At 40.8% G+C, this 15,180-nt stretch overlaps 1 protein-coding gene and 1 pseudogene across 3 annotated transcripts in view; both read right to left on the bottom strand.

Annotated features, from left to right (window-relative positions):
• Positions 1-15,180, bottom strand: part of ARHGAP18 (Rho GTPase activating protein 18) — a 118,885-nt gene that overhangs the window by 83,536 nt on the left and 20,169 nt on the right. The window contains exon 1 of one of the 3 annotated variants that reach the window (XM_089530402.1): positions 1,545-1,692. The exons of the other annotated variants lie outside the window; for them this stretch is intronic. Within the exon in view, the coding sequence (XP_089386528.1) occupies positions 1,545-1,645 (101 nt within the window). The 5' untranslated portion in view covers positions 1,646-1,692. Of the gene's footprint in view, positions 1-1,544; positions 1,693-15,180 lie in introns of those variants that run through there. 3 annotated transcript variants of the gene reach the window in all.
• Positions 13,275-13,425, bottom strand: LOC149311121 (U2 spliceosomal RNA; annotated as a pseudogene).

The following is a 15,180-nucleotide window of genomic DNA, read 5'->3' as shown; positions in this document are numbered from 1 at the left end:
GATTGGTTAAATTATCCATGTGTTTCTTGGTAAAACTGACATATTTTTGCAGTCTCTAAATGTAAGTTAAATGATGCATTTTTGTATAAAATCCATACTGATTTTCTTTTTTGGGATGCATGAACATGCCAAACAAGCCTATCAAAAGTTCTCTCCTGTAAAAAAAACATTGTGTCAGCTATGATCAAAGTAACCTGAATATTAAAGTTTGATCTGCAGAAATCCTCTCATTATTCTCACATCCCAAAACAGGGGTTTTCTGCAGTCTCCTTCTGTCTAAGCAAGGGACAAACTTTCTTTGCTGTTGTTGTGTACTTTCAAGTTGTTTCTGACCTACAGAAAACCATATCACAAGGTTTTGCCAGGTGTTCATGGATAAGGGACACCTGGCAACTTGAGGTCAAGGTGACCAGATGTCCCAACCCACAAAGGAAGACGCAACATGGCAAAATATAGAACCTTCAAGAAAAACATAGGGCATTCCAAAAGAAAAGCTGTAAAACTCCTATACTGTATAAATATAAATGCATGTTTCTTAATCATGCTCCAAATGGAGTGCATTTTGGAATGTTTCCTGGACTGAAGGCTGAAAGGTAGGACATGTCCTCGAAAAGGAGGATGGCTGGACATATGGAGTTGAAAACATTCATATACAATGGGCCGTTATCTGCTGGGGTTTGGTTCCAGCCCCCCCCCCCCCCCCGTGGATAACAAAATCCATGGATGCTTGAGTCCCACTCAATACAACGGCATAGTAAAATGGTGTCCCTTACATAAAATGGAAAATCAAGCTTTGCTATTTGGAATGTATAACTTTTGGAATATGTTCAAGCCGTGGATGCTTGAATCCATGGATAAAAAATTTGTGGATAAGAAGGGCTAACTGTACATGTAAATGGATGCTTCTTAGCCCTGCTCCAAATGGAGGGCATTTGGGGACAACTCCTGGGCAAAAGACTGAAATGGAGGACATGTCCCAGAAATGGAGGACAGCTGGACATGTGGAGCGAAAAACAGTCATATACATGTAAATGCATGCTTCTTGGCCCTGCTCGAAATGGATGTCATTTGGGGAGTCCTCCTGTGCAGAAAGCTGAAATGGAGGACGTGTCCTGTAAATAGAGGACAGCTGGACATGTGGAGCTAAAAACACTCATATACATGTAAATGCATGCTACTTAGCTCTGCTCCAAATGGAGGACATTTGGGGATTCCTCCTGAGAGAAGGCTGAAAGGTCCTGGAAAAGGAGTGCCTCTGCTCGCCCTGCTCTGGGTACACTCAAATATACCTGTGCTTTCCAATATACCTGTGCCATAGCTGTCTCTCTCACTCCCCCGGAGAACAGCCTTCCAGAGGCCTCAGTGGGTGCGAGAGAGAGAGAGAGCTCCCTGCCCCTGCCTGAGCCGCGCAGGTGAGCTCCTGCCCTTGCAGGGGAGGGGCGCAGGTCTCCCCTGCCTCTCCAGTCCCTGAGCCCCGCACCTGGTCCCCCTTTGGCCCCTTCCTTCCTTCCCTCCCTCCCGCTGCCTGCTGCCCTGGGGCTCACCTTAAGGGGGTCTCCTGGGCGGAGGGGGCTGCCCCAGGGCCATGGCTCGGGTGGTAGGCGGTCAGCACCACTCCTGGGGGAGAAGGGGACCAGCGGCTCATGGCAGCAGCACCGAGGGCATGGTGATGATGGTCTCCCCGGAGAAGGTCCTCCCCTTGGAGCGAGCAAGGAAGGACAGGAGGAAGGAGGAGCCCAGGCCAGCCCTTTTCCTCCTCCTCCTCCTCCTCCTCCTCCCAGGGAGACTGTGACTCACTTTGCCCAGCTGAGCTGCTGTAGCCTTCGGCACTGGCGCCACCCACCCGCCTCTCTGAGCCAGCTGCTGGGATCTCTCTCCTAAGTCATACTGCCCGCCCCCCTTGGTCCTTGTCACCGGACACGCCCTCCATCGCCTCCTCCTTCTCTGTCCAGGTGGAACTCCAAGACTTCCTTTCTTTGGAGCATCACTAAGCAGCATGGGTCCTATGGACTTATGTTTGGACACTTAAGAAAGAAGATAGGAAGAGCCCTAGTGGCCCAAGCCGCTCACTCAAAACCATAAGGTTGTAAGTTTAATTCCAACAAAAGGGCTGAAGCTCCACTCAGATCTGCATCCTTTGGAGGTCACTAAAATTAGTACCCAGATTGTTGGGAGTAATTGGCTTACAATTGTAAACTGCTTAGATTGCTTAGTTCAGTATGAAGCAGTATAGAAATGAAGTTGCTATTGCTGCTAGGAAGAATATCCATTCATTTGAGTTGTGGTGCCAGAGAAGAGTGCTGAGGATTCCATGGACAGCCAACAGGACAAACAAATGGGTCCTAGAGCAGATCAAGCCAGAAATCTCTTTGGAAGCCAAGATGACCAAACTTTGAGGCTGTTGTACTTCGGACACATCATGAGAAGGAAGAACTCATTGGAAAAGACATTAGTGCTGGGAAAGGTGGAGAGGAAAGGTTGGAAGAGGAAGGCCACATGCCAGACGGCTGGACTTAATAAAGGAGGTCACAGGTTTTATGGAGTTGCAGGAATTAAGCGGAGCACTGGAGGACACAGAGTCTTAGTGTTGTCTCATCCATACGGTCGCCATGAGTCGAGACTGACTCGAGGGCAGCTAACAACAACAATGGAGATTCACTGTGTGCACATGAGAACCTGGAATTTTAAAATCTCTTTAAAATCTTGGAGAGCCTCCACATATAAGCAGACTCCTCCTCCGGTGTGACGATTTGAGTGTTGGACTACAACTTTGGAGACCAGGGTTTAATTCCCAGCTCTGCCATGAAACCTACTGAGGGACCTTGGGCAAGTCACACTCTCTCAGTCTCAAGGGAAAACAACGGCAAAACGCCTCTGAACAAATCTTACCAAGAAAAACTCATGATAGTGGTACCTTAGGGTCACCATAAATCAGAAACTACAAGGCACACAACAACAACGTTATAGAAGTTTGGGTGTGTGATGCAAGCAAATCATTTATAAAATAAATTATTAACTAGTTTATTCTTGCAGGTTATCCTTTAATAACAACCCTCTGAAGAAACGTGTCAAGAAAACCCCATGATAGGGTTGCCAAAAATCAAAAACAACTTGAAGGCACACAAAGATAGAGAGAGACTCAGGAGGAGGAGTGAAGACAGAAGGAAGTAACATCAATTGTCTGAAATATGCATATGACACCACAGTACTAGGAGAAACATCATAGATCTATATCAATTAATGAGAAAAGGCGCGTTACAGACCGCCCCTTAGGGGCGGCCTGTAGGCGCACCTTTCCCCGCCGAATCGGGGCCTCAGCGGCCAGAGCGGCAGCCGCTGAAGCCCCAATCCGCCACTTTCCAGGCTGCGGGGAAGCGGCAAAAGGCCCCTTCCCCGCAGCCTGGAAAGGGGTGTCCTTGGGGCTTCAAGCCCCAAGGACACCCCACGGCGGCGGGGAGAAGGAGAAAGGGGCTGTTTGGCCCCTTTCTCCTTTGGTCCGCTGGGCGCAGCCGTCTAAAGCCTGTGCCCAGCAGACCAAACCAGGAAGGAGCTCCGAAACGGAGCTCCTTCCAGGGTCGCAGAAAAGGCGCCCTAGGCACCCTTCCGCAACCCCAATACGTCACAACTGCGCCGCCTCGTTTGGAGGCGGCGTGGTCGTGATGTATCGATGGCAGTGGCCGTGTGGAACGGCCGCCGCCATTTTGTGCGCGCACAGCACACACTAGAGTTAGGGCGGTGCAAAAGCACCGCCCCACCTTAACCCTAGTACGTGCTCCGCGTGTACTTTTAAGCCCATCTGTAACGGGCCAAAGTTAAAGAAAAAAGTTCAAATGTAGGATTACTACTGAACATAAAGAAAGAAAAAATAACAACCACAGAGAAGCTACATAAATTCAAACTAGATAACAAGGAAATCAAAATAGTTAGATTTTCCATGTGATCAGAATGGAGTCTGCAGTCAAGAAATCAGAAGACTAGGAATGAAAGGACTGCTAGAAAAGAAGTAGACAAGATCCTAAAGTGTAAAGATATACAACCGGGCATTAAATTCAGAATTGTCCAGGCTATTGTATTCTCCATCACTATGAGAGCTGGACAGTGAAGAAAGTGGATAAAAAGAACATCAACTGATTTGAGATGTGTTGCTGGAGAAGAGTGGTGAGCATACCATGGAGGGCCAAGAAAACAAACAAATGGGTCCTTGAACCAATTAAGCCTGAACTCTCCTTGGAAGCTAAGATGACTAAACTGAGGCTGTCATACTTTGGCCACATCATGAGAAGGCATGACTTATTAGAAAAGACAATAATGCCAGGGAAACTAGAAGGTAGTATAAGGAGAAGAAGACCACATGCCAGATGGATGGGCTCAATCAAGGCAGTCATGGGCCTGAATTTGCAGGATCTAAGCAGAGTAATAGTGGATAGGGGAGGCTTGAAAACGCCTTATCCACAGGGTTGCCATTAGTTGGGTTCACCTCAGGGGCAGTTAACAACATAGCCACACACACATGTTGTTGTTGTTGTTGTTGTCAACTGACCTCGAATCAACCCTGACTCATGAAGACCCGGAGGATGAGACATCTCGAGAAACATCTCCTCTGCTCTGCTTACATCCTGCAAATTCAAGCCCCTGACCTCTCTGATTGAGTCCATCCATCTGGCATGTGGTCCTATGGCATGTGGTCCTATGTTTTCCAGTGAATATGTTGTTCTCATGATGTGACCAAAGTATGACAGCCTCAGTTGGATCATCTTGGCTTCCAGGGAGATGTCAGCTTTGATCTGTTCAAGGATCTCCACGGTATCCTTAGCACTCTTCTCCAGCAACACATCTCAAATGAGTTGATTTTTTCCCCCTGTCTGCTTTCTTCACTGCCCAGCTTTCACATTCATATATAGTGATGGGGAATACAATGGCTTAGACAATTCTAACATCAGTGCTCCATTGTATATCTTTACACTTTAGGATTTTGTCTAGTTCTTCATAGCTGCCCTTCCCATTCCTAGTACTCCTTCAGTTTCTTGGCTGATTTCTTCGCTACAATCTCTATTCTGTTCAATGTTTGATCCAAGCTATGAGAACCCTTTAACTATTTCGATTTGCTCATTGTCTAGGCTGAATTTATGTAGATCCTCCATGGTCATTATTTTAATTTTCTTTATGCTCAGCAGTAAGCCTGCTATTGCACTTTCTTCTTTGACCTTCCTTAATAATTGTTCCAAGTCTGTGGTGTTTTCTGCTAGTAGTATTGATGTCATCCACCTATCTTAGATGGTTAATGTTCCTCCCTCCTATCTTCACTCCTCCTTCTTCTGAGTCTAAACCTGCTCTTCTTATATTTTCTGCATTAAAAATGTGTTTTAAAACCCCATTAAAAACCCATAACAAGCAAGCTGCTTGTTTTGACATTCAAGGCCCTGCACAGCCTAGCTCCACCTAATCTTGCAGCTCTTATCTGTTCTTACCAGCCTGTTAGGAATCTGCACTCTGGGAATACTGGTCTCACCAAGCTAAAGGTTTCCTCCTTCTTGACTCCACTTCATTCTTTTTCTCATGCCACCCTCTCCCATTCCTAGAATTACCTCCCTGTAAACTTGTGGCCTGCTCCTTCTCTTGTAGTTTTTAAGTCCAAACGGAAAACTTTTTTGTCCTCTAAAACTTTTAGAATCTCAGATTAGTGTTTTATATTTTTTATTACAATTGACTATCTGTTTTATTCTATATTTTGTGTTTGTGTGTGTAGCTTTTTTTGCATTGTATTTTACTATTGCATTTTAGTATTGTATTTTAGTATTTGTATATTATTGAAGTAGTGCTAAATGTTTTATTCTGTTGTAAAGTGCCATGTACATGGATGGTGCTATACAAATAATAATAATAATAATAATAATAATAATATTAATATAGGTGTGTGTTTAATATATATAGGTTTTTAACACACACACACACACACAGGTTTTCAAAACCGATGATAGATAGATAGATAGATAGATAGATAGATAGGAAAGAGGGGGAGAGAGAGGAAGGGGGCACTTGTAAGACTGAGTGGTTTATTTTAGCATGAACTCTTGTAGGTTGCAATCCATTTGTGCAGATGCATTCTTCCTACCTTGGGCATGTTACTTTGTTGGCTCCCCCACCTTCTTATCCATTTTAGCTCCTCTCTCTCTCTCTCTCTCTCTCTCTCTCTCTCTTTTTGTTTTGTTTTGTTTTTTTTTTTTTGTTTTTTTTTTTTTTTGCTATTTTTGCCTAACACAACACACACTGAGAGCGTTTCTTATTAACCCTTTCTCTACAGGGCTTTACAAGACAGCTGCTCAATATCTCAGTCTGGTAGCAGCCCCAGCAACAACCTGAAAAGTGACTCCCAACCCCAACCTACAGTCCACTGGTTCTGTGGCAAACTCCTTTTCTCTTGCCTTTCTCTCAAATCAACAAAGAAAAAGGCTTTCTGGGAAATGAGAAGCCACCTTTTACAACGCACAATGAGAAGTTTTGCATAGAGATGGGCAGAAACATAAATGACAGGGAAATAGGGATGGAGGAGGAGCAAGCAGTAAGTCCTGTCGTAAATTTAGATTGTAAATCTGAGAGCAGGGAGTGTCCTATTATCTTGTAAACTGGTTTGAGAGCCTTTTTGGCTAAAGGGTGGTATATACTGTAAATGCTTTAACTAAATAATAGTGTTCTTGGCCCCTGAATCAGGCTGTTGGAAGAAGAGCTACAGAAAATTCATCTTGGTTTTACTTTTCTTTTGTTTAGAAAAGACCATGGCATGTAAAAACCATTCTTATGGTCCTTTCTCTCTCTCTCTCTCTCTCTCTCTCTCACACACACACACACACACTCACACCATCAGTATCCCTTTTCTTTGCTTGACTGCTGATGATGACTAAAGAAATCCATTTGCCAGACAGAAGACCTTTTTTTTTCAATTCAGACAATCTATGTGACCTCAAGTTATATATGTTGATATGGATATTTTATAGGATTGATTTATTGTTGTGTTTTTATGGACTTTACTTTATATAAACTGTAATTTGAACTGAACTGTAATTTACTATTGTACTCCCGCCTCAATCTGCAGGGAGAGGCAGGAAATATAAATAAAAACTATTGTTGTTGTTATTGTTGTTGTTGTTGTTATTATTATTATTATATGAGCAAACCTAAAAGTGTGTATGTGTGCTTGTTTTGGAGATGAATTTGATTTTTTTTAATATATTTATTTTAAAGGTTATCTTGAATTACTGCCAGTAGGGCTAGCTTGCCAAATGTTTAGATTATAACTGAAATATTAAAATAAATCACACATTGCTATAGCTTAGGAATTAACATGTAAGCCCCCATGATCATTCACCATTGACTATTCTGGTAAGGGTTGATGGGATTTACAGTTCAACAACATCTGGACAGCTATACTATATCCATGGTATTAACTAAGCTTCCAAGCAGGAAAGGTCCTTTACCTTTCCCAGTGGTTAGTTACACCAGCGTTACCCCAACTTGGTGGTCCATGGACCTGTGTCAGTCCGCAAGCCATTGGCCATTTCTGGTGAGTTTCCAAGAAAGGAAGAAACAATTGTATCCAATGGGCAAAAGTATGATATCAGCCCCTGGCACACTGGAGAAAAAAATTGCTGGCCTCTCAGATCACATAGCTTGTGACACAATGTATTACACCATGCTTCACTCATCCACATTTATTGATTCCAGTAGGCACATGTATGAAAAGGATGTAGGCATATGGTGCCAGCAGGGCAAGCTGGAATCATCCCTGAAAGGAAAAGAATTGCCATATACCATATAACTTTAGATGCAATGAGTTATACCATCATTTAGTCATCCAGATTAGTTGGTTTCTAACTCAAGACTGCTTGCCCATCAGTTAAGACCAGTCATTGTCAGTTCCTTTCTATACATGCATACTTTGAAGTGCTGCCCCAGCTGGACATATTGACCTAAATTGTAAATTGTAAATATAACTATGTTGCTCCTTGTGTACAGAGTGTTAACAACTGATCTAGTCTGATTCTGATGTCTGATTTATTGTTTTCACTCTCTGGCCTAATCCACTAATCCACTGACTCAAATCCAGGGTTAGGCAACTAAGGTCCTCCAATTCTCATAGGCTAGTGGATAGACTAGAGCAGAACAGGGCAACTTAGACCATCCCGCTGTTTTTTGCTTGTTAGACCTAGTCAGTATAACCAGTAGTGAGGGATAATTTTCATAATCCCTCACTACTGGTTATACTGACTAAGGCTAATAGGCAAAAACCAATGGGATGGTCCAAGTTGCCCTGCTCTGCTCTAGTCCATCCACTAGGACTTGTTCTTAAGAAAGAGGAAATTTCAGCTTGAATTCTGAAATGCATGTATTTATTGAATAAACCTACAAGCCACCTTTAAAATATAAATATCTTCCTAAAGTGATAGACAAATTTATAAAGCATGTTCAACAAAAATCATAAGTCACATTTTAAAAATAAAGGCAGAAATTACACTATAATCAATCACATTTAAGACAGCCTAATTACAAGTAGGCAGATATAAAAATATATACAAGACTAGCATAAAGAAAACTGGAGTCATGCTGGCCTGGAAGAGCTGCCATCTGCAGTGAAAACCAGGTGTGCTGGGGCAAGCTGGTAGTAGTTAATTGTAAGGAAAAGGCATTGCCACATAAATCTCAACAATGAGCCCCCATGTTACGAAATAAGCTTCTGAATTATTGACAGCAAGTAATGGAGCAGAATGAAGACTGCTACTGAAATAATGGCTGTGGACTAAAAAATCTAGAGGGTTCCTTCCAACTCTCTTACTCTAATTATAGCTACACATTTGTGGAATTTCCCAACTTCTTTCCAGTTCAAGTTCCTACTTTTGAGTCAAGTGAATCATTTGAGGCATCTACCCCAAACCACACTCAATCTGATCTCACACAAACACAGCTGGTTATATTGGAGATGTGTTCTGTACAGTCTACCAGAAGGCATCAGCAATACATGCCAATTTGCTATTAACAACCTGCTCCTTTTCGCTCTTTGAATTGTCTTTTCTTCCTACATATAGTATTTTCTCTCACACCACACTCCAGCTTCCTTGTTCTGTCAAAGGGTAGTGGAAGAGGGGGGCAGAGCCCATCTCATCTTTGACTTTTCTGGAGCTCCAGAGTCCCACCCGTTGGGTAACTGGAAGTAACAACACATCACATCCAGTTGCCCTTTGAGTCATTTGGGTGGATGGGGACCCATGAAACAGCACTGTACAGCCTTGTAAGGTTTTGTAAAAACAGGTTTTAGGCCTTTTGTCTGATTTTGGGGGCAAAAAAGAAAGGGAGTATGCTAGAGACTTTTGGGAGTCTGCCAGAGATCCAAGGATTGGACTGTACCTCCTTCCCAGGGCCAGAAGATTCCCACTCCTGTTTTTCCAGTGTTTAATTAAATTTCTGTTATCTGGATGGGCCTCAGTTATTAAGATTGGATCTGGTGTCCAAGGAGAAGGACCTGCCTTCCAACTATCCCAATTTGACTGGGACAGTTTCAATTACTTCTCTGTCATCTCATTTTTTTTAGCTGCTGTAAAAAATATACCAGTTTCTCTCTCCTTCTCTCACTTCCCCCCTTCATCCTTGGTTTACTTCAATTGCTACAAAATGAGTTCAAAGCAGAAATGTAGTTAGTACTTAATTAACTCAGCAGTTGAGGCAAGAAAGGAGGGGACAGAATTTTGCCATTTCCAGTAGGCTCACACAAAAGCAAACTGCTGCACGTTCTCCTAGCTTGTGTGTTCTTCTTCATTAATAGGTTTTGTTATCATGGTCATACTCTGATGTTGCTTGGACACATGTGTCCCAGTTTTCATCTGTGAAATGTTGAAGGATATAGAATGAGTCCAGAAATAAACTAGCATTAAGATATTCTGAACTAAATAAAACATGTGGTTTTAAATGAGTAGTTTCTTAACAAGGATTTTTTTTAAAGATATACAACTGCATTAAATAGTGTAGGATTGCAGAACTTGACAATATAAAGTCTTCAATATATGGATGGCAAAGCCTAGCCTCATTATCCAAATGGAGAAGGGGAATCAAATGTGCAAAATGTACTGTGTACATTGTAATTGTAATGTCTGTAATGTACAAACAGTGTAAAATTTTGTTATACCAAATGGTATGGGGGCACAGTGTAAATCTATTCTGTAAAGTGAAGCAGAATCAGATTAGAGAATTTAAAGGTAAAGATGAAAAACCTCACTTTTCCAGATAAATTTACGGTGGTTTTTACTGTAAAAAGTAAAACACAAGAGCAGTACCATTTAAATGGGCTGTCACTGGAAATTACTGAACGGGGGGGGGGGGGGGGGGGGGGACTTAAAAATAGGAGATAAGGCTGCCACCTGAACTGACAGTGTGCTAAGTCAGTGGGTCATGCAGGACAAAGATGATTATGTGAAAGCAAAGTTATTCAAAGTTATCACTTTTAGAATTTCAGATCTCATCTGCACATATTCACAGAGTAATTGAATGAAAGCATTGATTTGACTGGGCTATTAATGTGTCCAAATTTAAAACAGTGATTCAAATTGTTGATTGTGAAAAGATATTCAGCACTCATAGCTCAAATTGTGTACCATTCACTCAAAAGAAAATAACTTGTTTCATACCTTGAGGATCTAAAAACAACAACAATTGTTCCTATGGTTACTCTTAATGACACTCTTAAAATGTACTTTATAAATGATAAATGGGTCAAGTGGCTCTTGTCAGATGATGACATTATTTGGCGAGAATTATTTGCTTAAATCCATTAGCTTTACAGAGTACACTGACCTCTCAGACTTAACTACCAAATCAACATTCATAAAATAAGTCTATAAATAATCTTTTCTACAGATTTCCATAAGCTGCTGCTATTGAGATAATATGATTCTCATTCAAGTGGCAATTCAATTATTGTTTTCTATGCCATCTCAGGCATGGTCATGGATGATGTCCATAATATCACACTGGTTACAACCAGCACAGGTCCATGCCATCTGAATTATTTGAGCTGGTATATTTTATTTTTGATTTGTTTGTTTTTTTAAAAAAAAACTTTAAATAGCTAGCTGCTTTCCTTTTGGTAACAGTAATGTTTAACTATGCCCCAGTTTTGAGGACTTTCAAAATTACCTCTTTGCCCTCCTACTTTTTATATTAGGAATCTTTCCCCCTCTTGGTTTGTATTCTGTCTTCTTGCACAAGTTTTTTATATGGCAAACATTTTACATGCAAAGTCACATATTAAATGCATTTGAATGTGGCATTTTCAGAAGCACCAATCTACAAAAAACTATCCTTATGAGTTTTTTTTTTTACAAGATTATGATTAGTTGGCTCCAAAGATTCCTATGTCAAGTGGAAAGCCATTTCTGCTTCTGTACTGAATTTGCCCCATATTACATTCCTCAAAACCCATTGGAGACCCTCCAGAGTGAAATATGATATTATGCAGGGAGATGTTAACAAAGGGAGGAAGAAATTTGGAAATGGATGCTCCCCGGTGCCATCTTTGCACTTTGTCACAGCAAGTTTTGGATCCAGCTCACTATTCACTATTGCAGGGGCACTTTCTTCCCTACACACAAATTTCAATTTTTAAAAAGTCCTAATTAAATGAACAGGAAAGGGAGCTATGAGGATTTATTCAAAAGCCAGCAATTGTATAGAGGGTTATCAAGGGCAACGTTTCTCTTTTAAAGATCATGGTGCATGAGCCATAAAACTAGCTAACCAATTTATACTTGGTGCAAAGGTGCAAAATATCAGTATTAGCTACGTCATTCAACCTCATAAAAATTGCTCAGTTCAATAGATTTTCGTCCTGTCCTACTGCTCAAGGCTTCTTGCCTCATTTTCTTTAATTAATATTGTATTGCAGAAGCATGGAAATATGTTTCTTTCATCTGCTTTACATTATGGATTTCATCTGTTTTACATTAAGCTATGAATAGTGGTTCTGTTGAATAAATAAAAGAATCTAATGAAAACAGTGTTATTTGTATTGTTTTACAGTGTTTCGACTGCATGAGCAAATAAAGCAAATGACCAGACTGTGACTCCAATCTTTATTTACAAAACAAATTTAGTGTTGTGCTTCCATGAAGATTAATTTTGTCCTTTCTGGCCATAAACAAAACTATAGCATCAGAGTGGTGTGTGCATTTATAAAGGGACCATGTAAACAAGCCTTCATATTCCACGCTTTAAAACTCTGCCCTTACCTTGTGAAACATGACTGCTATATTAAAGAAAAGATTAGTGGTGAAAAGTGAGAAGGTAGGGTAGTTATAAAGTACAAGTAAAATATTTGACACCTGTAACGTTATGACATGGCCAATGTGGATTAGTGATTTGAGTGTTGGACTATGACTCTGGAGACCAGGGTTTGATTCAGTACTCAGCCGTGAAACCAAGTGGGTGACCTTGGGCAAGTCACATGCTCTCAGCCTCTGAATAAATCTTGCCAAGAAAACCCCATGGTAGGGTCGCCTTAGGATCACCATAAGTCAGAAATAACTTGAAGGCACACAACAACAACAACAACAACAACAACAACAACAACAATTGAAGAGCTGGGGTGGGTAATGCAACCAAGTGATTTATAAAATAAGTTAAATATTTTGTAACTAGTTTATTCTTCCAGGTTATCCTTTAATAATCATTCCTCTAAAGTAAGCTGCCCCCCCCAAAAAAAAACATGATAGGTTCACCATATGGTCTCCATAAATCAGAAACAACTTGAAGGTCCACAACAAGAAGAAAGTGCATTAGAAAAGATCAGCTTATAGTTCCCCAGTGACTTGTATTTTTACAGTCAATCCTGGTTATTTAGGTATTATTTCATCCTAGTCTAGTATTGTTAAATGACTTGCATTTCAATAAAAACTAATGCAATATTATAGTTCATTCCGCACTTGGTCTGGTCTTATACATGCTTACCTGGGAGTAAGCCCCACTGAACTTGGTGGCGCTTACTTCTGAGTAGACATGTATAGATTGCACTATAAACGGATCAGTGTCTGTAGGATTTCAACTTAATTCACCTATACACTTTAATATATTTAATTTAAACATGAGAATATTTTTGAACTTTCTAGTTTTATTTTACAGATTTATCTAAAAAGGGTATATTGGTGCTCTCTGGTGGCTGTTTTTGTAACTATTATTAATAAGCTAAAGAAAACTCATGGAAGAAATTCAGAAGATGTAAGCCTTTAACAGGAACAACAGGATATGTAATGAACAAACATGCTATGTCTTACATTTATAGAACAAGAACTGGATTTTCTTCCAAGATAGAGTTGGTTTAAGGGTAATGAGATAGTTTACACACACTTGATACTACACTTGATCTTAGTCAAAAGGCCGAGAAGCGATAGTTTAAACAGGAACAGTGCTGATTTGCATGAGGTTATACATAAATATCCACCAAACTTTGTTTGCATTGTCTCTGCCATGAACTGAGATGACTAAAAGTTCAGTTACACCTTACCCTATGTAATAGTTCCAAAGGCTCTCTCACAGGTGAGTAGGCAAATGTGCAGAACTATGGATTTAACAGGTTTTGTTGGGTTCAATGGGCCCTCCTCCCAAATAAATATGGATTAGCATAGCAACTGGAACCTACAGCTCCCATTGATCATACAAAATGAATTCCCATGCTTAATTGTTCAAAAGACATGGCTGGAAACCCTAAGAAGCTACAAGATCCTGCAGGAGTATTTACACACACACACACATCTTTGACTTTTCCACATGTTGTTGTGTTACAATCTGTACATGAAACGGATCTAATTGGCATTGTTACCACTTGATGTACACTTCCTCTCAAATGCCTTTGTATTTGGCCCCATCCACCTTGCTCCCAATATTGGCCACTGTCCCAGTCACTGCTGAAGAAATCAATTCCCACAAGATGATGATGATGATGATGATGATGATGATGATGATGATGATGATGCCATGTTTCACTGTGGTAAACAGTGTGTATAATGAGCACTGTTAGTATTTTTCAGCAAATCCAAAAAGTTGCTTTTGGCTCTCCTTACACCAGAGAACCTTTTCCCAAAAACTTTCCTGCAAACTCTGGGTAATATCTGTGCCAGGGATGGTTTCTCTCACCTCATCTTTGAATCTCTCCATCCCCTTCAGATTTGCCAGTGAATTCTTGTTTGCTTCTCTTAATAATGTCCTCTCTGTCCCATCACTGAGTATTGCGGGATAGCCTTCCCTGGGTAGACTCTTAATTGTCCCATATTGCCACCATTCTGAAACAACAGGTTTAACTGTGCACTTCAAGATGTTTCTAGCTTGGAATATATTTATAACCCAGCCCTTATTGGTATAAAACTATCTCAGATTTACTTTTTGTTTGTTTTGTTCACTTAATTTTGTACCATAGTGAAGTTTACAGCTTCACAGTGCTGAGTATCTTGTATATATTAAGTTATAAGAAAACTAATTAAATTACTCCAATTCCAGGCTATAACACAACAAAATATGGACAAGTCAAAGGTGTGTGTGTGTGAATACATCTGCAGGGCACTGAAAGTTACCTCGAAGTAAACTAAAGTTGCAACCACTAGCTACCAATCCCATATACTCTAACTGTATCACTATGGCAGGGACACGCTTAATTTATCCTCTGTTATCGCTCTTTTTCCAGCTGCTTTTAAAATATCCTATTTTTTTCTCTTCCCTTCCCACTTTCTCCCTTTGTTTTCAGCTTACTTCCTTGCCTGCAAACTGAGTTCAGACAGCAAAAGTGGTTTTGCACACAACTCAGAAGAGAGAAGAGTGGACACCATCTTGGCTCTTCCCAGTAGGTTCAGGCATTAATTCTGTAGTGTAGATAGAAAGCTTTGCTTCACAAACTTCCAAAACAAAGTCACTATCTCTTTAAGATACCGCAACATTGTCACAGAACTGCTCCATATGTTATCCTAACTTGTTTCTTTTTCTAAATATCAACATGTGTAGTAGCTACTTTATTTTACTGGTCAAGGACTTTGAGAAAAATGTTAAAGAGGGAAAAAAGGATTCCCTTCAGTGGCGTTGCTAAACCTGGTGTCACCCAGTGTAGGGGTGGTGAGGGGACTGCCAGAGGAGGTGGCCAAAAGGGTGCACTTAGTC

The sequence above is a fragment of the Sceloporus occidentalis genome, unplaced genomic scaffold, assembly GCF_023333645.1.
Source record: "Sceloporus occidentalis isolate IW3139 unplaced genomic scaffold, rSceOcc1.0.p SCAF_6, whole genome shotgun sequence".
Lineage (NCBI taxonomy): Eukaryota > Metazoa > Chordata > Lepidosauria > Squamata > Phrynosomatidae > Sceloporus > Sceloporus occidentalis.
Note: the sequence above shows the minus strand (reverse complement) of the source record. Positions and strands in the feature narration are given on the sequence as shown.